The sequence below is a fragment of the Vombatus ursinus genome, unplaced genomic scaffold, assembly GCF_900497805.2.
Source record: "Vombatus ursinus unplaced genomic scaffold, bare-nosed wombat genome assembly UNPS02014768.1, whole genome shotgun sequence".
Taxonomy (NCBI): Eukaryota; Metazoa; Chordata; class Mammalia; order Diprotodontia; family Vombatidae; genus Vombatus; species Vombatus ursinus.
The window spans coordinates 22813540-22833877 of NW_020954546.1; the positions used below are offsets into that span (position 1 = coordinate 22813540).

Below are 20338 nucleotides of genomic sequence, written 5' to 3' on the forward strand. Positions count from 1 at the left end.
GTCTTACTCCATTTCATGGCTCTTCCAAAGTGTTTATTGTCATATTTACATCTATTGCAAATAATGGGAGGCTGGAACCAAGAGGCATCCCTGCTCCTCCACCCCGGGCTCTGGGAATGTTGGCCCATAAGATATTCCTGGGACCCAAGGGAACCTCTTCCCCAGTCTGACAGCCAAGGGCCCTCTGGGGCAAGGGTCCAGAAGCTGCCGCCCCAGCTCAAGGCACAAAATGCTAGGGTGAGATGGGAGGGGAGGGGAGGGATTTCCCCTCTATCCCCTCTGGGGATGGGGGTTGAATGGAAGGATCCACTGGCTATCTGGTAAGCCAAGCTTGACTCAACTCTCCTGTTGCCTCATTTCCTCTCTCTTCCCCCATGCTGGTCCTAAACCAGATAGGACAAGGACAGAAAGGAGTCTCTGGGACAAAACAATTGTCATCCTGAGCCTGCCCCAGACAGGACTCCACCTATGGGCTGAAGCCTCCAGGAGCGGTCAGTGATCAGCACCGGCATCACAACCCCACCGAACGTCTGAAGACACTGTCATCCTCACCCCTCACTCCCCGCTCTGCCTTTTGTCCTGGGGTACGCAGAGTGGCGGGACGTCCTCATGTGAGGGAAGGAGGTGAGGACTCGACAGTCATGGCCTCCTAGGGCCATCACCACCCTTCTCCTTCAGGACCTCATCAGGGCGAGGCAGATCCAGCTAAGGAGCAGCCTCTGTGTCCTCCAACCTCAGCTTCGTGGTGGGAGGGGGGCCAGGAAAGTGACATCCTCAGCCAGCCGACACCCAAGGCACGGGTCAAGGCCTCTCCAGGGCTCCCACGTCTCCTCTATTCTCAACAGAGCACTGGCCCCGAGGGCTTAAGTCCAGGATGTGCCCACCCCTATGCCTAGAGGCCCAGGGCAAAGCTTTTGGAGGTTTAGCAGGGGTACAAAGGGGGATGAGTCTTGGGCCTTGGGGTCTAGGACTCCTCTCTTTGGTGTCAGGCACAGGTGGTATGGAGCCCTGAGGCTCTTCGCCCAACTGGGACGTGCCCTGGAAGCCCAAACACCATACCTGCTGGGTGAGTTTTGAGACAGACGGGCGAAGTCACCAAACCAGGGAAGAGAAATCTAGGCCCACGTTTGCCAATCCTGAGCACATTTGCCAATTCCTCAGCCTGGGTCTGCTATGTCCCTCCCCTATGCCAGGAGTCGGATGGCCCCATTGTCTGAGCCCAGTAAAAGGTGACGCTTGGTGGGTAACACAGCCAGGCTTGTGAGCGTCCCCCGGAAGTTCTCCGAGCTGAGCTTGGTGGTGGCCTGAGAGGGCGTCTCCGTCAAGGAGCAGATGCCAATCTTGTTGGCCACGGTGCCCGTCACCACCTCGCTGCCATAGAGGTCGAAGGTGTGAATGGGGTCTGAGGGGGACTTGTAGTGGTGGGTGGGCTTCTGTTCCAGCTCTTTCCAGATGGTCAGGGAGTGGTCTGAGGATGAGCTGATCAGGGTGCTCCCTTCCACAGCCTGGCCCAAAGGAAGAGGGAGATCACAGCAATTAGCCAGAATTCAGGGTGTTCCCCTTCCTCCTGCAAGCTGGGCCTTGGGCTACCCATAATGCCCATAAAACCGATCCTCAGAACCCATTATGCAGGGACAGGCCTGGATCTTAAGGTGGGATCACTATTACGGAGGATGCTCAGACTCTCGCCACTGACTCTTGGGATAACTGGCCCTTTCCCCAGCTCAGCAAGCCCTATCGGGAAGGTGGAGAAAGGTTCTTCCCGATTCCTGACTACCTGAGTAGCTAGCTCCCTCCTCCACCTCTCACCTTCCTCAGCAACACTCTGGGGCTGGGAGTGAAGAGAGGAGCTAGGGGTCCTGACTCATGGGCCTGAAGTGCCCCCACCCCCCATTGTCACTAAGGGAGAGTCAGGGGGAGGAGAAGAGAGCCTGGACTCTGGTCAGCCATGCGGGGGCAGTAAACAGGCCTCCCCTGAGCTTTATTTAACCTCAACTAGGTCAAGGACAGAGGGACTGACCCCTGCCCCTTGGGGCCAGGCAAATATGGACAAGGGTTACTCATTAGAACGGGGCCCCAGGGGGGCAGAAGCGACACCTCCACTCTCACTCCCCCCAGCAAAGCCCCTGCCACATGGAGGTACCTATTATCAAGTCCCAAAGCTATGTGGGATGCTGGGCCAGAAGCACAACACACAACGCAGGCTGGATATTGGCTCAAACCCCAATCAACTCTTAGGGTCTTGAACTCCAAGACAGAGAGCTGGGTGAGGGGAGCTGGTAAGAAGGAACCCGGCTCAGGTCTGTCCTGTTCACCTTCTGGTCAAGCAGCCCGAGCTGCAGGCTAAGATGTCTAGGTTGGACCCGTGCTATGGGAGGCAGGGAAGAAGACCCCACCTTGATTTGCAGGATGTCGCCCTCGTGAGCCGGCCACCCTCGAAGGATAAGTCCGGTCCTGGTGTCCAGTAGTACCATGAAGCCCGAGGAGAAGCCCGCTACAACGCTTCGGCCACTGGGGCTGACGGCCAACGATCGGACGAGGCCAGCGTTCAAGCCACCCCCAAGACGGAACTCATGCTATGGGACCAGAGACAAGGGCTGAGGGACGGCCCAGCTGCCTCCGGGCCTCCCCACGGCCCTCTCTGCCCTGTCATTTACTGCTCCCCACAATACTTGAGGGCCTCCTTTCCCCTACCATCCCTGTTCCCCTAGAGGCTTCTCGTCCACTTAACAAGGCCTTGTCTTCCCCAGGAGGAGCCCCTGAGAAGGTCCAGCGAGAGGGGCACAGTGTTTCCTGTCCTTCCTCTGTCTGAGTCTCCACGTCTCCCAACTACGAGCACAACCCAGGGACTGTTTCCTGTGTGTTTCCTGTGCCCTAGCACACACCTGCAGTCCGGGCTTCCGACAGTCCACAAAACGCAGGGTGGAATCCGCACTGGCCAGGGTGATGCTGGTGTGGGGGGCAGGCATGACAGCCACAGCAGTCCAGGGCACCCGACTGTCCCAAGCCTCCACCGTCCGCACCGTCTTCCCTGGGAGGGTGCAAGCACCGCGTCGGGGGGCCAGGAGGGAACAGCCGGAGCACCCTCCTCTGACGTTACTCCAGCCGTCTGCCCGCCATCTTTCTGTTGCTTCCCATGGGCAGCTCTCAGGGCCCTCCCCTACACAGGCCTGCTGCCCCCTCTGGCCTGGCCTCAAGCCTGCCCCTAGCCCTGCCTCACCCACCCTTCCCCATGCCCAACCCCAATCCCTCTCCCACCCATATGCCAACCTAGCACCACCTTCCTACTACTAAGCCCCCAGGCTAACTCCCTTCCCTTTTCCTTCCCACCCCCAACAACCATCTCCCTCCAGCCCACCTCCTTCTCCAAATTCATCTTACCTGCAGACCCATCACAAGAGGCTAGCGGTGGGTCAGTGCTGGCTCCAACCTAACCCCTGCGTCCCGGCCAGTGTCGTCGGCTGCCTCCCCCCCAAGCAGCGCAGGGGAGGCCTCACCTGTGAACGGGTCCCAGACGTGGACAGTGCCATCACAGCTCACCACCTGCTGGGACGCCTCCAACTGGCTGACGTGGAAGATGCTCTTGCGATGGTGGGTATAGACGAGGCGTGGCGCCGTCTCACTGGTGCCGTCCCCACAGCTGTAGAGGGGCCAGAGCCGGACCGTCCTGTCTTTACTCCCACTCAGGAAGAAGTCCTCACTGCCCAGTGGGGCCACACACTTCACAGCCCCGGAGTGGCCCAGAAAGCTCTGCAGCCTGATTTGATGGAAGTGGAAGTGGGCATCGTGCTGGCTGACACCAATCTCATATTGCCAGTAGGCCAACCAGTTTCCACTCAATCCGTGGGTACATCGAGGCAGGTCGCGCTTCAGGGAACTCTCCTCCCCACCCATCTCACAGAGGCCCCCGATACAGCCGATCTCCCCTGAGCTGGGGCCCAGGGGACCTGGACTGTCAGGCTGTGTGTCTGCAGGAATCTGGATCCGGTTCCCAATCAGGACGCTCCCAAAAGTGCCCGAGTTGCCGTCATCACGGTTTACCCCCCTGCCTTGAGGATCCTGCTCTGTGGCGGCACTGGGCATGGGTGCCAATTTCATAGGGTCCTGGCCCACCGGGCTGGCACTCTCCAAATACTGCCCTGCCAGCTGCCCCACGAGCACGTGGTTGGGGACGATCTTCTGGATGACGTCACCTAGACATGGGTGGGAAGAGCTGCTCAGGTCCAAACGGAAGGCCATCCCCGCCTCAGGACCCAAAGCCCAAGCAAGGAAGGGATCCGTGGGCAGCCCCGACAGTACTCCAGGCTGTGCCCAGAAAGGGCACCCTTGCCTGGAGACACTGAGAGGCAGAGCCCCTGGAGACTGCTAATGGGCCTGCCCCAAGGGACGGGAATCCAGGGATTCTGGAGCTAAGATGACCAAGTCCAGCCCCTCATTTGACGGAAAGGGAGACCCAACCCCCAAGAGTAGAAGTGACTTGCCCAAGGGCACATCACAGTCCATAGCTCTTTTCCCTCTGCAGGGCAAGACCCTCGAGATCATCTGATGCCTTAAGGCTACGTGGCCTAAGATGAGAAAGGGGAGCCTGGAGCCATGGGGCCTGGGGAAGCATCTCAGGCATGACCTCCAAGGAAGCAGAAGGTTACAGAAGACAGGGCCAGAAGCAAGGCACAGGAACAGAGAGGAAAACGAAGCTGGGCAGACGAGGAGCAAAGGAATGGGGCGAGAAGGCCCAGGGCCCGGGAAGCCGATCCGGCCGGCTCGTACCCAGCAGGCAGGAGAAGGGCACGTAGGTCATGTAGGCCATCTCGAGAGTGAACACCTTCTGCAGCTCGTCCAGCAAGGCCAGGTCGACGGCCCGCCGCTGCCCATCTGAGAAGGGCACCTCCAGCACCCGGCCTTCGCTTGGGCTTGGAGCCTCTGGCCTCGGTGCCTACAGGAGGAAGACAAGCCCAGGCTCACGCCTCTTTACTGGCCCAGTGAGGCCAGCCCCATGCCCCCCAGGCCACCCCGCTCACATCCGAACCCACCTGGCACTGAAGCTCATGCACCAGGGAGAACACCTGGAAGAAGGTGGCCACTGTCTCGCCGAGGTGCTGCTGGACCATCTCCTGCCCGATGCGCAGGCAGATCAGGGCGATCAGGCTGATGGTCTTCACACACAGGACGGTCCGGGCCTGGGTGCCCCCGGGGAACCTGAAGGCAACACGTTTACCCGTCACCTGTCTCTTCTCTGCTACCCAGGCCTGCCCCCCTCCCCCAGGGCCTAGGGGAGCGTTAAAGACAGCTAGGCAGAACTGTAATCCAGGCCAAGGGCTCTTCGACTCCCCTTGGAGAGCCACTGGATACAGGGTCCATGAACTTGGATGGCAAAAAAATGACATCGTTATTTTCACTAAACTTTGGTTTCCTTTCTAAGTCTGTGCACTTTATTTTACGCATTTAAACATGTTCTGAGGAGGGGTCCCAAGGCTTCACCAGAGGGGTTCAAGACACAAAAAGGATCCAATCCAACCCCTTCACTTTACAGATGAAGACACTGAGGCCCACAGAGGGGATGTGATCTCCCAAAGGTTGTATGGCTAGTTGGCGGCAAAGCCAGGACCAGAATGAGGCCCCAGGTCCCAGCTCAAAGCTCTTCTCTGGCATTGCCGCATTACCGTATTTCCCTGTGGCCAGCTCCTCCCTCCTCAGGGACCCTTCTCTGCTCCTCCCCTTCCCCAGGCCTCCCTTTGGAGGGAGTAGCCTACCCTGTGACGAGGGAGGTCAGGGAGCTGAGCACAGGCAGGAGGACCTCGTGGCTGATGCGGGGCAGGATGTCCATGAGTGTGGTGTCACAGAGGTACACAATGATCTTCTGTGTCAGGGTCACAGCTGCCAGCAGGCCTGCCTCCTTCCGGCTATTGAGGCGGCTGGGACCTCCCCCCGCTCCCGGAGCCACCTTGGAACGAGGAAGGGAAAAGAGGCCAAGTCACCCTGAACCCTATTCAGAGAGGTGCTCCCCAATGATCCCTGCCTGCTCACGGGCCCTGAGAAAGGGCTTCGTTCCTCTTCCCTCCCACCCACCTGGCGGCATCTTATAGCCCCAGGCCTGGCCCAGCTAAATGAGGACTCAGGGAGGTGCGGAAGAGCTCAGGACCAGGGCACTGACCAGGTAGCTGATGTAGGGCAGATACTGGTAGGTGAGGACGGGCTCCCCATAGAGGCAGGCCACGTGCATGAGACAGCCCAGCACGGGAGCCGACACCACATCCCCCAGCACCGGACGCTTCTGGTAAATGTTGCCCGAGTTCAAGGGGCTCGCGTCGCTGCTGCTCCCCATAAACTGCTGCCTTGTGGCACCTAGGGAATGGGAAAGGATGGACCGCGGCTGCTCTCGGAAGTGGGGGGAAAAACTGAGCAGCGAGCTACCCCAATGTTCAGGTGGAATCACAGAATTAAAGCCCTGGAAGGACCTCGGAGAACACAGGAGCCATACGGTACCCGCGCCTGCTACCTGCCCTGTGCACACAACACAAGGACCCTCCTTCCCCGACCCTTCCAAGGGAGAGGGAAGGAGCCCTGGGTGGGACCAGAACCCCCAACTAGAGGGTCATCAGGAAGGGCAGGAAATAAAGGAACTTGCTGGGGGAGTGAGGAGAGGCAGAGGAGGTGCCCGCTGCAGCATGAAGGGATTTCATCTTCCCCTCTCCCCTCTAACACCCACGTTCTCCACAGACATTACCAACGTAGCAGGAGGTCAGCAAGCGAAGAAGATTCCGGGCCACGTAGCGGGACGTGACAGTGGGGCCAAGCTTGGCCGAAAGCCAGCGGATCATCTTGCATGCGGTATCTGTAGGGGGGAGCCGGGGCCTGGGGCTGTCAGATAACAACCTGCTGGACCAGGCACAAGCTACACTCCGCCCTTCCCCGCCCAGGCACCACACTGCCAAGAAAGCTCCCCGGCCTCCTTTCCTGGGAGGCCCCGACCTCGGTCCCCTCAGGCCTCAGCCGCTCTGCCCTCACCACCTGGGGACAGAGAAGCTTCCCAGCTTTTCGTGGGATCCCACGTCTGAGGCCGGAAGCTCTGGGTACTTTTCTCCCACTCTAGTACCGAGCATCTGGACACGGCAGAGAACTCACCCAGGAGAATCTTCTGCTCTTTGTCCTCAGACTCATCGGCGAGGTCCTCCTCCTCCTCCCCGTTTCCGTCATCGTTCGGTAAGCCAGCATCCACAGAGACACCCGTGTCCGAGAGGGGGAGCTCAGGCGCTACCGGGCTACCGTCCTGTTCATCTTCCTCCTCCTCTCCAACTCCCCCCGCTGGACCAGCGACTTCCTCCTCGTCCTCCGCCGCATCCTCCTCCTCCTCCTCCGACCCTTCACTCTGCTTCAGGTCCTGGCCGCTCTTGGCCCGTGGGAGCTCGGCCTCATCCCCAGGCCGATCGTCCCCCAGGGACGCCTCGCTGGGGCTGCTCTTGTCGCTGAGCCGTCCCAGGCTGAGAGCCTCGGGCTCCGGAGGCGGGGGAGACCCTGCCACGTACAGACCCGCCTGGAAGTCCTCGCCCTCGGCCAGGTCGGCCTGGTCGTGGAAGCTGACGCCTGACGTGTAGTCCAGGAGTCCCAGGCCCGACGGGCCCGGGTCCCCTTCCATTTGGATGGTACGGGGGCCCAGACCCTCGTCCCCTTCCCCAATCTCCTCATCTTCCGTGGTCCCCCCCAAGCACTTGGTGTCCTCCTGAGAAGTCTCCACCCCAGCCAGGACCTGAAGTACATGCGGCAGCAAGTGGGAAAGGAAGGCCTGGAGCCCAAGGCGGACCATCAGCTGGGCCACAAAGCAGTCAGTGTACAGATAGAAACGGCCATGCAGCTGGCAGGGGTTCTCGTAGGCCCCAACCAGGGGCTTCAGCAAGTACTTGTTGGCGTTCTTGGGGCCCAGGGCCCGGGCGATGGGCTCAAACAGGTACCAGGCCGCGTACACAGCCGTGTGGGCCTCCGACATCAAGGACAGCACAAAGGGAAGGAGGATTTCCAGGCCTTCGGGAGTGATCTCCCGCAGGGTCCCCTCCACCTGCTGCCACAGCTGAAACACCAGCTCCCGCCCCTGCGCCTCGTCCTCCACTCTCCTCGTCTGGTACAGGAGAATAAACTTGTAAAGTGACGGGAAGTAGGAAGGAAAGGTCACAACTGAGCTGTACGGGCTGAGGAGCTGAGCTGGACTAGGTGGGGGCAGGCCCCAGGAGATGGGCTTATACGCAAAGAGTCTCCCGGTCATCGGGGGCTCCACAGGCTCACTCAGCTGCAGCAGGGTCTCCAAAACAGGCTGCAAGGGGATGGGGATCTCCTTGGGGTAGCGGGAACAGAGCCCACGGACGGCGAGGAAACGTTCCCGTAAGGGTGCCTCAGGCCGCAGCATCCGCACCCTGGCTGCAAACACAATCTCAGCCACGAGGACCCCCAGGGCCTGCATGTCTCTCTGGAAGAGATCAGCAAGCTTCAGGGCTGGTGTGGCCGGGGGATCATCCGGGGCCTCCATTCTGCCACGAAGGCCTCTGGCCAGAAAGTTGCCAAATTTCTCCAGCTCCTCCAGAGCTTGCAGGGGATTGAAGCCCTCAGGAAGGACAATCCTCCCGTCATCCCCTTCCCCAACGTCTACTCCGCCAGCCTTGTTTCTTCGGCCCAGCCGTGCCATCGAGACTGATGAGAAAGGGTGGCCGGAAGCCTGCAAGGAAGAAGGGCAAGGCTGGTCAACAGTTTTGCCAGCCAGAGAGATGGAATCCAAGGCCTCTGTCCCCTGTTCCAAGTCATCATCACCCCCAAGAGGTCTATCCCCACTCCAGGCAGCCTCGCAGGGCATAGCCTCCAAAACTAAACCATCAGCCCCATCAGCCAGCTGGCCTGGGACGTCTTCTTGACCAGCAGTCTCTCGGACTATCTGGATGAGAGGCCTGGGGATGACCGGTGGCTCAGGGGCCAGGGCTGGGGCTCCTACCAGGCGCTGGGGGTGGGGCTGGTCAAAGAGTTGTACCACACCATAACTGGTCAGATGCGTGTGGCTATCTACAAGGTGCAAGCACACATTCTTCTCCTTCACTGCTTCCTTGCCTTGCAACTTGTAGCCAAAGGTGAGGTCAATCCAGTGATGAAGGTCTTGGGATACTTCTTGGCTTTCCAGCAATGCCCGATGGGCCGCCACAAACTCCTCACCTGAACTGCACCAGGCTGGCACATCCAGATCTGGCATATCTGAGTGGATGGAGCGGAAGATGGTGGGATCAGTATAGAATTCAGGGATGCATTCGTCAGGTGTCCAGCTCTGCATGCGTTCCATGCTGGCCGGGTATTCGTGGGGTTCCCACTGGGCCCTCACGTGGCCACAGAGCACAGCCCGGGGAGTGCGCCGTGCTGTATACACGTAATAAGTGATGTCAGACAGCACATCCGAGATGTGGTGTGGCACATGGGGTGGTTCTCCAGCACTGACACCGCCACTAGCCACAAAGGCCTGTCGTGTCATCTCGTAAGTGAAATCCAGCTGTTTGTCCCCTTTATTGAGCCGGAATTTGGACTTTCGCAGATCCCGGAAGCGTCCATTCTGGGTGGTGAAGTCAACCACCCAGGGCAGCACAGGGTGGTAGTTGGGGTCTCCCCATCGGCGCCCCGCCAGCCAGTTCAGCTGCATGAGATAGTGAAAGTTACTGACTCGGCCATGGACCCAGTCGAGCACCAGCCTCCTCAGCCCTTCCTGGCAAATAGGATCCCTGGGCCCTTCTCCCTTCGTGGGCTCAGGGACACTCGCAGGCTCAGCCTCCACTACGTTCTTCATAGGCTTCTCTTCCTCCTCTTCCTCAGGGGCTTCATAAGCACTCAAGTCCGGCTGGAGTTGGCTGCACAGCTTCTCATCCACAGCAACATGACACAGGGAGAGGGCCCCACAAGCCAGACCTTGTCGATGACAGGCATCCATAGCCTGCAGCACATGGAAAAGGATGAACAGCACTTTGGCATGGCTGTTACTGAGCTTGGCTGGACTGAAAGTGACCACATCGTGAAGACAGTACTGCACATGAGGGTACACAACATACAACATGTCTGGCGATTCTAAGAGCGCTTCAGCCTGTAAGAGATTGGGGCAGACTGTCGCGGCCCTAGGAGCTGAGGGGCCCTCCCTCACAGGAGATGGGCACTGGGTGCCCTTGCCCACTTGAAGGAATGGGCAGCCATAAACCTTCTGCAAGGCCTGCTTCACAGCACTGAGGGCAGAACCTTCAGGCGGAGCAGTGCCGTGGTTGTATGGCCGCCCATGGGCATGGTAGGCACTATGCCACAGGTTGCGATAGTTCTGGGCAGCAGTATCCCGCATAAATCTGGTCAAGGTCTCAGGGACCCCAGAGTGCTCTTCTGAAGGTTGGCTGGAGCCCAGAGCCAGTGGATAGGCCAGTTTCCGCTTCCGCAGCCCATGTATTTCCACACGTGTCCAGCCAGCTGGCAGTCTCTGTACTGAGCGCTGAAGGAGGGTTCTTGTTTCAGCTTCACTCAACCCCTCAGTTCGGGGACAGGGCCCAGGAGGCAGCTTCCTTTCCCGGAGACTTGCCAGCCACCGCACAGGCACCAGGGCTACCACATAGGTACCCCCAGGAGCCAACGCCAGCTGTCGAGAGTCAATGCTTAGGTCCCTCTCCACACTCTGAAGCAGCCCCTCCATGTCAGAAGAAGAAGACACCAGGATCCTAGAGAAGTGAACAGCGAGAAAGCCTCAGCTTGGACAGAAAAACTCTACCTTCTTCTTTATCGTTTCTTGTAGCCCCCCCCCCCATTCCTTCCTGCTTTCTTTTGAACTGCCACCCCCTCCTTTCCCCTTCCCTTCTTCCTACCTTCTCACTTGCCTTTCTCTTCATGCTTCTCTCCCTCCTTTCTTCCCCCCTTCTTCTTATCTCTCCCCCTCCCTCCTCCCTGCCCCTTCCTTCCCATCTTTCCCCTCTTCTTTACCTCTCTCCGTCCACCCCTTCCCCACTTTTCTCCTAACCTCTTTCCCCCTCCCTTCTTCCTGATCCACTCCTCCTCCTCTCTCCTCCCTCCCCTGCCCCACCTTCCTCCCTTCTTCCTGCCCCTCTTTCTTCCCCTTTCAGTTCCTTGCCCCTCTCTTCCTCCCCCTCTCCTCTTTCTCTTCCTCTCCCTCCTCCTCTTCCTCCTCCCCTTCCCAAGGCCGACCCTGCTCAGGGCAGGACGAAGTCGTGCCCACTCTCACCGTGGCTCACGGACCACTCAGCAGGACGGTTGGGGCGGTAGAACCCATTAAGCGCGGGTACCAGCCATGACGGATCAGCTGACTCGGGTCACGTGAGCGCTCCGGCCTAGGAAACAAGCGCACGTGGCCCGGACTCCGGGTAGGGCGGGCAAGATTGGGCCAGGGGCGGGGCTAGGCTCCGCGAGAACGGAGAGGGCGGGGCGTCCGTCCTTGCGCCTCGCTCTAAGGGGTGGGGCCTCCCTCACTCCGCCCGCTCGCTCTGGTGAGCGGGGCACCCCGCGAGTGCCGTCCATCCCGTCTCTCCAGAACTTTCTCTTCCACGACGACCCCCAACCCTGCCTCTGCTCGGCTTCCTCCCTCAGGCTGCTGGCCGGAGAGTCTTGGCGGCCTGTCGTCTCCTCCCTGACTTCCAGGGCCGGTCACCGCCCCCTCGTAGGGCCCCTAAGCTCCTTACAAATCCAGCCACGTCGGGTCTAGAACCCAGGCCCCCGGGGTCCATTCCCCTCCCCCCGCAGCTACTGCAGATTGTGGAGTGGATGGGCATATGTAGGAAGCACAGTGGGAAAGAACCCCCCCCCTCCACCGCCTGAGCCAGGCTTCTCCGCCTCGAAGTCCACCAGCTTCCAATGCCCCTGCCTGGAGACCCTTCCCCTCCCGATCTGGTCGGAGGAGAAGGCCTTCACTGCCCTGGGGCTGCCTCAGCTTGGGGTGTGGGTGGGGGGGTCCTTGAGAACGGAGGATCTCGAGAGGGTAAGGAAGCAAGAAGCACGTGGCCCCAGCCATTTGCCTCCCCTCCCTTTTGGGGTGGTCAGAACCTCTGACCCCTCTCTAACTGCGGGATCCAGAGGGAGAAAGGCAATCAATGGGCATCGACCTGACTCGGTTTCTCCACATGTGAAATGAGCATGCTTCGACAGAGACGGGGCGGGAAGAGTTAGAGCTGCACCGGTCAGCGGAGAAATGACATTGCCAGGAAACGCCAGGACATTGCATGGTCAGCTATAACGGTTCTGGGTTCAAAGTTCTGAATCACAGAAGGCACTCTCGGTCATTTGGTAAAGGGCATATGCTGAAGACACACATTTGCATTCGATGAAGGAACGTCTCCAAAGGAGGTGCGCACAGGGAGGGCTGTGACGCGGCCAGTGCAACATCTGACTTCAACCTCATTCTCCAATTCTTGGAAGAAACGCCAGCCCCCTTGCCAAAGTGACAGTCAGGTAGGGGCAGGAAGTCATGCTATTCACTTCAACAAACAGCGTCTCCTTTGCAGGTGCTTTAACTGAGAACCTGTCCTACACCGATTACGTTCACAATTTAGGAAACTTTGGACGAACTCATCTGACTTGGGCTGGGCATCTGGCCTCCCACCTTATCCAAATCTTTGGGTGTACTGCCCTCTAGTGGTGTTATCTTATACTGCAGGAGGTGGCCCAGGCTGTATCCACCTCTCGCCCCCACCCTCACCCCAATCCAAGCCCCATTCTCTATTCCTGAAATATGTGGTACTAACCTTGGAGAAGCTCCTTGCTGCTTTCGGGACATAGATTCCCACTGACCCCAAATCTCAGAGTCTCACCCCTGAAAAGTCTTTTTGTTCCATCCCCTTAAGAGACTTTCTTCCAGACATTCTCCCCCAGCCCACCCCCATGCCAAAAGAAACAAAACACCCCAGATTGGGAAAGTTAGGGAATAATTGTCACACTCCCTCCCCCCAGGCCCCAGGTAGATCACGTATTGGCCAGTCAGAGAGCTGAGCAGCTGCCCTAGCAACGGCCCCATTATGGGTGGGATTAGTTCTTATTGGCTAGAGAAGAGGGGCGGAGGGAGATCAACTAGGAGAGGTGCCTGCCCAGCTCGTGGAAGAACAGGAGAGAAGCACTGCTGTGGCTGGGCTCAATGATACTCTACCAGGATTTGGGGTTCCATGATGACAGAGATTGGAGGGGAGGCCTTTGGTAAAACACCCTTGTTATCTCCAAGCCTAGCTCCAGCCCTGTCCTTCATCACCCCCACCTTCCTGCCCTGGGACATCCAAGTCAGTCTGAGGTCCCAGGAATTCACACTAGACTTGTCCTAGAATGACCCTGTCTCCCTGCCAAGGGCTGGGTGGAACCAGTCTTCCAAGGACAGGGTATTTACCTGGGCTCCATTGTTGAGCCTTCCAGCCAAAGCTCCTGGAGATGAAGGTGGGGTGGGGAGGAGACCTGGAATCTACTACTAACTATACCTATGGCCATTGGGAGGACCGATATTAACCCATATCTTTGATAGAGTACTAGGCTAGGTTAGGGACATTTACAGGGGAAAACTAGAGTGGAGGGCACTTTTCTGCGGACTGGAAGCTCTTGAGGAAAAGGCCAGAAATTAAAATGGTTAATAACCTCAAGGAAGGCCCCATAGATAGACCAGCCTAGAGAGGGAGAAAAGTCTCCAAGTTACCCAACCCCTGCAGAGCGTCACCAGGGAGGGAATACAGTCCTGGGGTCCTTCCCTAGCCTAGGGTATCCCCCCAAACCTGTGCCCTTTTGGCACTGGTCAATCTAGGCTCCTCTTTTCCATACCAAACACCGACCCCCCCCACCCCATCACTTCTCTTCCTTGGCCTCAAGGCTTCTCCCTCCCCTCCCTAGGGTGGGCCTTTCTCTAATGACAGCATTGACAGGAAATGCTTCTCATTCCATCCTCTAGCTCTGGGGCTCCCAGGGATAGACAGATAGACCTCCCCCTTCCCGCCTCTGGAGAGAAACGTAGCCCAAGGTCCAGGAGTCCACAGGAGGAGAGGAAAAGGGGTGGGTGATTCTCGGTCCAGCTCTTCTCCACCTCCCTTTCCCAAGGGGACATCACGTGTGCTGGAGGGGGGAGGCAGGGATACTGAAGGTTGGGGGAGGGATGTGGAAACAGCTGATTCGTCCAGAGGTCACACACTTTCCAGCAATCAGCTGTTACCAGGGCTAAAAGCAGGAAGTTTCCTTAAAGGGACAAGCTGCTTCTGCCCGGCCTGAGAGTCGCCGAATCTTAGAGCTGGAAAGAGCCCTAAGATCTAGTCCAACCCCCTCGTTTGACAGATAAGGAAACAGTCTTTCCTCTATCTCCCTTCCAAGCCCAATCTTAGCTGAAGAAAATGCCGAGGGCAGAAACCACCGCTGGCAGAGGAAAGAGGTAGGAGGAAGGAAAGTCTGACTTAAAGCCGGGGGACCCTGTGCGAGTCATCACTCCTCTCAGCCTCAGTTTCCTCATCTGGAAAACGAAGGGGCTGAAACCAAGGGCCTCTAAGGTCTCTTTCAAACTCGAAATCTATGTTCCTATGATCTCTGTGTGTCAGTCTCCTCCTCTGTAAAAGAAGGTTGAACCTAATGGGCTCTTAGATCCTTTCCAACTATAAATCATTAGCCTTTAAGCCCTGGCTGCACATTTAGCTCCTACCCTTCCCCCCCCCAGGTATGTCCCTTTAAATAACCTGTAAAGTCATCGACTCAGAGTCGCTTTTGCCAAGTCATTGGGTTCAGCTAAGTTTGCCTATCCCTCCCACTCTGGACTCTGATTGGTCCCTAGGGAAGAAGCTGCTTCCTCATTGGCCTCCACCTTTGCAACAACTCCTAGCTTGAGTCGAGGAAGATTTTTTTTTCTTTCTGAAGGGAGGGGTGAGGAAGGAGGGAGGGGGAGCAGGCACCCCTCCAGCTCCGCTAATTCCCAGGTTTGTGGCAGGAAGCCGCCCCCACCCAGCTGAGGGCTGAGGTGAAGCATCTCCATAGAGGCCGTCCAGGGGAGGTTTGGGTTTCATTTGTTGCTGGCCCTGGAATCCCTCTGCCAAGAGGAAGGGCCGTAGAGAGATGCAGAAGCCAGAACCGCTGAAGGTGGTTGGGGTTGGACTGAGTCCTTTTCTCCGTGCCCACCCTCACACCTCCCGGCAGACTTTCCCCATTCAGGGGCCTTAAAGTGAGAATCGGAACATTCATGCTCATAACTGCCGCTGCCGCCGCCGCCCCGCTTCCCTCTCTTCCCTCCCCCAGGAATAGCTGGTGAACACGTTTAGGGGAGTGCCTCCCTCCGAAAGCTGTGTTCATCCAGAGGCCAGGCCATGCCCACCCATGAGCTCTGCATGATCTCTGCCCTGGCTGCCTCGGGATATGAGTTCTTCCCCCTCCACGTGTCGAGGCCTCTCCTTTTCAGTTGTGGCCACCCTTCCCTCGAGGGGGGGGCTCCTGCCCCAACTCCTCCTCCTCCACGGAGGCTACCGAGTGGGAATCCCCTCCTGCCCTGCCACTTAGCCCACTCTTGGGGCCCGTCTAAGGGTGGCAGGTTTTTCCCCTTGGGGGAGGGGCGCTGGCCCTTTAAGGACTTTTCTGGTCTAGGATCCGGGTTGAGTTTAAAAATGCCAACTCACAGAGCGCCCGGGATGCTGGGAACTGTAGTGCCAACGCGAGAACTACGCTGGCCGACATGCACTGCGCCCACCATCACTGTCTTCCTCTTCGTCTCCAAGTAGCTGATTGGCTTTGCGGAGCGCTAATCAAAATAAGAAGCCTGAACTGAGGGCTGGGTGTGGGTCTTTCCACCTATTGGCCATCTCGCGAGTTGGGAGGCATGGTTCAAAGCCGCTTTGCTCGGAAGGAAGCGGATGACCTCGGTGTCAATCAGAGCTGAAACGGCCTGGTAGGCGGGGATAAAGGCGGAGTTGGAGCTCCCTGAGGCGTGGCCACGTTCGCCATCGGTGGGTGGTGATTGGCTGAGGGCGGTGCAACCGGGTGTCATGCGTCACGACGCCGCCAGCTGATCGGAGGCTGGAGCCGGTGTGTGCGGGGCGCTGGGGAGAGACGGCGGCGCCGGCCGAGGGGAGCGGACGCGTGGGATACGCTCTCTCCCAGTCCAGCTGCCCCCCAGCGCTCGGGCTCCGGCGCCCCCGCCCGGGACCAGGTGGGTGTGAGCCGTGGGGGCCGCGCCGGGAGCGGGGTCCGGGCGGGCAACGGGGTCCGGCGGCCACACCCTGCACTCCGGCCGAAGAGGGGGTGGCTAGGTGGGTGGGTGCCCGCCCCGGGAGAGGGGCGTCAACCCAAGTCCGGTCCGGAGGAGGTTAGCAGGGGGCAGTTTCGCTGGGAGTGGGGTGGGGGGGTGGAGAGATTCAGTTCCATTGGACGGAGCTAGGGAGCCGGGGCGGCCCTGCCGCGGGCCGAGCACAGACCAGGGTCCTGGGTCTAGGACCGGGGGAGCCGGCGTGGCGTCCGGTCCGGGGTAAGTTAACAGACGGGCGCGGACCGGACCGGGCGGGATGGGGCAGGCGGGTCGCTCCTCTCTGTCTCCCTCCCCTCGTAGCGCAGGCTCGGCCGGAGTCCCGCGTCCGTCCCCTGTACGGGGAGGGGTCGCTGGACTGGACGGCCCCTCCCCTATGGGGGTGGAGAGGGGGAACCTTATGTAAAGAGGGGGGTAGTTAGGGGCGGCGGCGGCGCGGGATCTTATGCAACTCCCAAGCTAAGGTTTCATTTGGGGGAATGGGGGGGCGCCTAGAAACTCTTTCTCCCCTCCCCCTCCACCCCTTCTCTGGCCCGGCGGGCCTGGGCCTTGGGAAGGTCACCTCTGCACCTCCCCCCCTGCCCCGCCCGAGTGAGCGGCCCCCAACCCAAGCCCGGCCCTGACCGCCCGAGAAGCCGGCTGGCTGGGTGGGGCGGTCTGAGTTAGTCATCACTGGGCTCCCTTCCCCGCCTCCTCTCTCCTCTTTTCTCCTCCCTCCACTCCCCCTACTATTGGCCTCTCCTGGTGGCCTCCCTGCTATCTTCCCCCACCCTTAAGACCCAGTCCCTGACTCCAGCTGCCACCATGGCCTGTCCTCAGAGCTGTCAGGGTGCCAAAGGGGTGATAGAGTAACTGGTCAGAGGGTTAGTGCCCTGGTCCCGGTCCTGCCTTTCTGCCAAGGGCACCTGCCTGGCTCAGGACTGCCAGCAGCAGAGCCTTGTGAGCTGAAAGGCTGGGGGGGAGGGGGCGATTGAGAGCTTGGTACAGAGGGCACATTCTTAACTCTCCTCTGGAGAATGTATGTGCTGGATTTTACCCACAGCCTCTGGCTACCTGCCCTTCTTTCTACCCGAGGAAGCAGAATTTTACTGAGTACTTTAGGTTTGGAGGGATAGCTCCACACCCTGGGAGGGGCCATGCCCTTGGAGTAAGCCTGGGCCTGGGGGCCCCCAACTCCCGACACCCAGCCACACCCCCAGCCCCCTCCCTGGGCCGTGGTGCAGGGCCATGGCTTTTCCTGCTGATTCATGCGTTGGAACCTGGGGGCGGGGCCTGGGACTTGGAACAAAGTTCAGACACGGAGGGGCCGGCAGACAGCCTGGAATTCATACCAGATGTACCCGGAATGCGCAAGCGGAATGCCTGGCATCCAAGAGGCCTGGGGAACCTGCCCAGCCACCCGCCCCCTGCTGCCCTCTGCTCAGGCCCCTAGCCTGAGTCACCCTCCCTTTCAGAACATTGCTACTCTGCTATCTTCCCAAGTCTTTGAACCCTGCCCCCATCCTACCCCTCCAAAACACCTTCCCCTTACTCTAGGCCCCTACCAACCCCCTTCCAGACCCAGCTGAACTTCTCAGGAAGAGGCCCCTGGGCTGACCGCTGAGTCCAAAGAGCCTGTCTCACCTAGTGCCTCGGCAGCTGCCAGGCTCTGTCCCCCAGGGCCCCAGCTTCATTGCCCTCCCCCACCCCCAGCTGAGAATGCAGAAGAGGTTGGGGCCTGCATGCATCCCTCTTCTTGGGAGTCACCATGGGTGGGCCTTGGGCCAGGTTACTGGGGGTGCTGCTGAGCTAAATGCTGCCTGTTGATTTTTTTTCCTGTAGTGCCCTTTACTTTAAAAGTCCTACTATGGGCTAGGGACGTGATGTGGTGGGGAAAGGCCTCGAAAAGGTGTGATGGTGGCAACTGGACCATGGCCCTGCCTGGCAATTAGTGCCCCAGGATGGCTCTGACCAGCTTCTTCCCTCTTCTCCCCCCTCCTCCCTCCGCCCCCCCAGGATCCTGTGCCCCCACACACACTCCTGGCCGAGCCACAGCAGTTCTTCAGTGGCGAGCTTTATGTCTTGTCCCAGCTAAAGCTGCCAGTTGAAGAACTGCTGAGCTCTGCTCCTGTCTTCGAGGACTGAGGAAGAGCCGCGGCCCTGCCCTGCCATCTAGAAGGTGAAAGGCCTGGGGGGTAGCGGGAGGGCCCAGAACCTTGAGTTGGGGGGGGGGCATCCTCTTGCAGGGCCCAAGAAACTCGGCAGTGGGAGGAGGCCTGAGGGCCTAGGGTTATGAAAAGCACTGCCACCTTTGAAGTACTGCAAGGCCTTAAGGGTGTGGGACCCTTCTACCACCCCTCCTTTTTGAAGGGACTCTTATTTGGTATTGACTCCCTTCCTGAACAGTCTGTTCCAGTAAAACTGACCTGCTACCTGTTCCCTGTACATAACATTCCATCTCCTGCCTTTGTACAGGTGGCCCCCGAAGTCTGGAACTCTCCCTCCTTCCCTCCTCAAATCAATCCCTAGCTTCTTTCAGAGACCAACTCAGGTGCCCCCTCCTGCCTGCCTTGCTCAGGTTTGGTGGCTAGACACTAGCATTGGGCTCGAAGTCAGAAAGACCTGCATTCATATCCCACCTAGGATACTCACTGCTTCATCCTAGGCAAGTTAGCTTCACCCCTCATCTGGGAAAAGGACTCACGCTCAGCTACCTGAGGTTTCCCGTCCAGTTCTAAATGTATGATCATTCGGTTCCCCTCACTTATTAGCACTTTCTGCTGTTGTAATTACACGATTGCTTTGTATTTGTTTTTGTACGGGTTTTTTCTCTTCCTCATTGTCCTCTAGAATGTAAGCTCATTGAGGGCAGGGACTGCTTCTTGTTTGTCTTTATATTGCTAGCACTGTAGGTGCTTAATAAACGATTGTTGGTTGACCTTTGTGTTTCTGGCACTTTTCCTTATCCTGCTGACCTCCTGGTGTAAACTCAGAGCAGGTTCATTTATAAAGAGAAAGGCAGAGCCACCCTTGATGAACATCTTCCTATCAGACCCTTATGCCCATTCAGGGTTGCTCTGGGCTTCTAATAATCCCTGTAGGACTAGGTACCCTGTTTGACTTTATGAAGGGGGTGGGAAGTGGGGGCCAAGTAATCAATGAAAACTAAGGTGAGTGTAAAAATGGGAAAAAAAATATTGAAAGGATTCTGTATAAATTTAGAGGAGGATTGTGTTTGTATATGTGTGCATTCTGAACCCCATCCTCTTGTCTTACATAGACTATACCTAGAACCTGTAGGGAGGCCAGTGGGGGCTGGAGGGGAAGGGCAGACTGTTCAGGTACTCATGGCTGCTGCTATCCACCCTCAAAGGGTCGTTGGGAGGAGGGTAGTGTGAGAGAATTTTGTTCTCTGCTTTATTTACCTAGCCTCCAAACCAGGAAAGAGACTGCACTCCACAGTAGGAGTCTGAAGTAGCTGGTATGTCCAGACTGCTACTCCTTGCTACCAAGGTTGAGTGGAGGGTTCCCAGAATGAGGAAAAGCATGACTCTTAAAATGTCAAGAGCACTCTTTGCCTGGGTCCTAGGAACCTCCCAAGACCAGAATGGCTAAGATGGAGAGGATAACCAACCACCCTGGGCAGAAGACGGGAGGTCTGTTGGTCCCAGAACCAATCTCTAGCCCTGGCATCTATGGCCTGGCCTGATTCTAGCCTCTGCCCAATTCTTTTTGTGGCTCAAATTTCAAGTTGTAATGGTGCTAAGGAATCTGTATTTATCAGTGGTTTCAGGAAGAGGGTTACGAGTGGAATGGGAAGCTGGGGAGCAAAAATTAAAAAAATTAATTGATGGGCAGGGAGACTTATTTGCCTTTTGGGGGATGGAAGAGTTAAATCCAATAGTCCCTTTACTGGGCAGAGAGCTTGAGATTCTGAGGGGTCAGGGTGAATGGGATTGGATTTGGAGAGGCCAGAGTGAGGAGGGGCATTTATTCTAAAAGGTGGGGCAGGGCTTGACTAGCCTTATTCTGCTAAGTTCTCAACTCCCAATCAGAGAAAACCTTCCCTGTCCTGAAGAGCCAGCCTTTCCCCATCGATCTCAACACAGAGATACCTGAGGA

At 58.2% G+C, this 20338-nt stretch overlaps 1 protein-coding gene across 7 annotated transcripts; it reads right to left on the reverse strand.

The window, feature by feature from the left end:
* Positions 1-11: 11 nt before the first annotated feature.
* Positions 12-15905, reverse strand: WDR81 (WD repeat domain 81). 7 transcript variants are annotated; one of them, XM_027861428.1, is made up of 12 exons: positions 11228-11366; positions 8972-10709; positions 7123-8701; positions 6725-6832; positions 6152-6342; positions 5751-5941; positions 5031-5196; positions 4768-4933; positions 3498-4193; positions 2886-3031; positions 2397-2576; positions 12-1505 (listed from the first exon to the last, which is right to left on the reverse strand). In XM_027861428.1, the coding sequence occupies exons 2-12, from the start codon at positions 10682-10684 to the stop codon at positions 1185-1187; spliced, it is 5457 nt and encodes a 1818-aa protein (XP_027717229.1). In that variant the 5' UTR covers positions 10685-10709; positions 11228-11366; the 3' UTR covers positions 12-1184. The 7 variants fall into 7 exon arrangements, with proteins under 7 accessions (XP_027717229.1, XP_027717232.1, XP_027717227.1 ...); XM_027861431.1 differs by lacking the exons at positions 8972-10709; positions 11228-11366 and adding an exon at positions 15615-15905; XM_027861426.1 differs by having other exon boundaries at positions 7123-10709; positions 11228-11373.
* Between the last annotated feature and the right edge of the window lie 4433 nt (positions 15906-20338).

What these genes read in the sequence shown, in the direction of transcription:
- WDR81 (XM_027861426.1), bottom strand. Translation starts at nt 10,684, where the DNA reads ATGGAGGGGCTGCTTCAGAGTGTGGAGAGGGACCTAAGCATTGACTCT. An exon ending in AGAGCAGAAGATTCTCCTGG is followed by an intron (nt 6,833 to 7,122) that starts GTGAGTTCTCTG and finishes TCCCCCCTACAG; the next exon opens with ATACCGCATGCAAGATGATC. An exon ending in TGCATGAGCTTCAGTGCCAG is followed by an intron (nt 4,934 to 5,030) that starts GTGGGTTCGGAT and finishes TTCCTCCTGTAG; the next exon opens with GCACCGAGGCCAGAGGCTCC.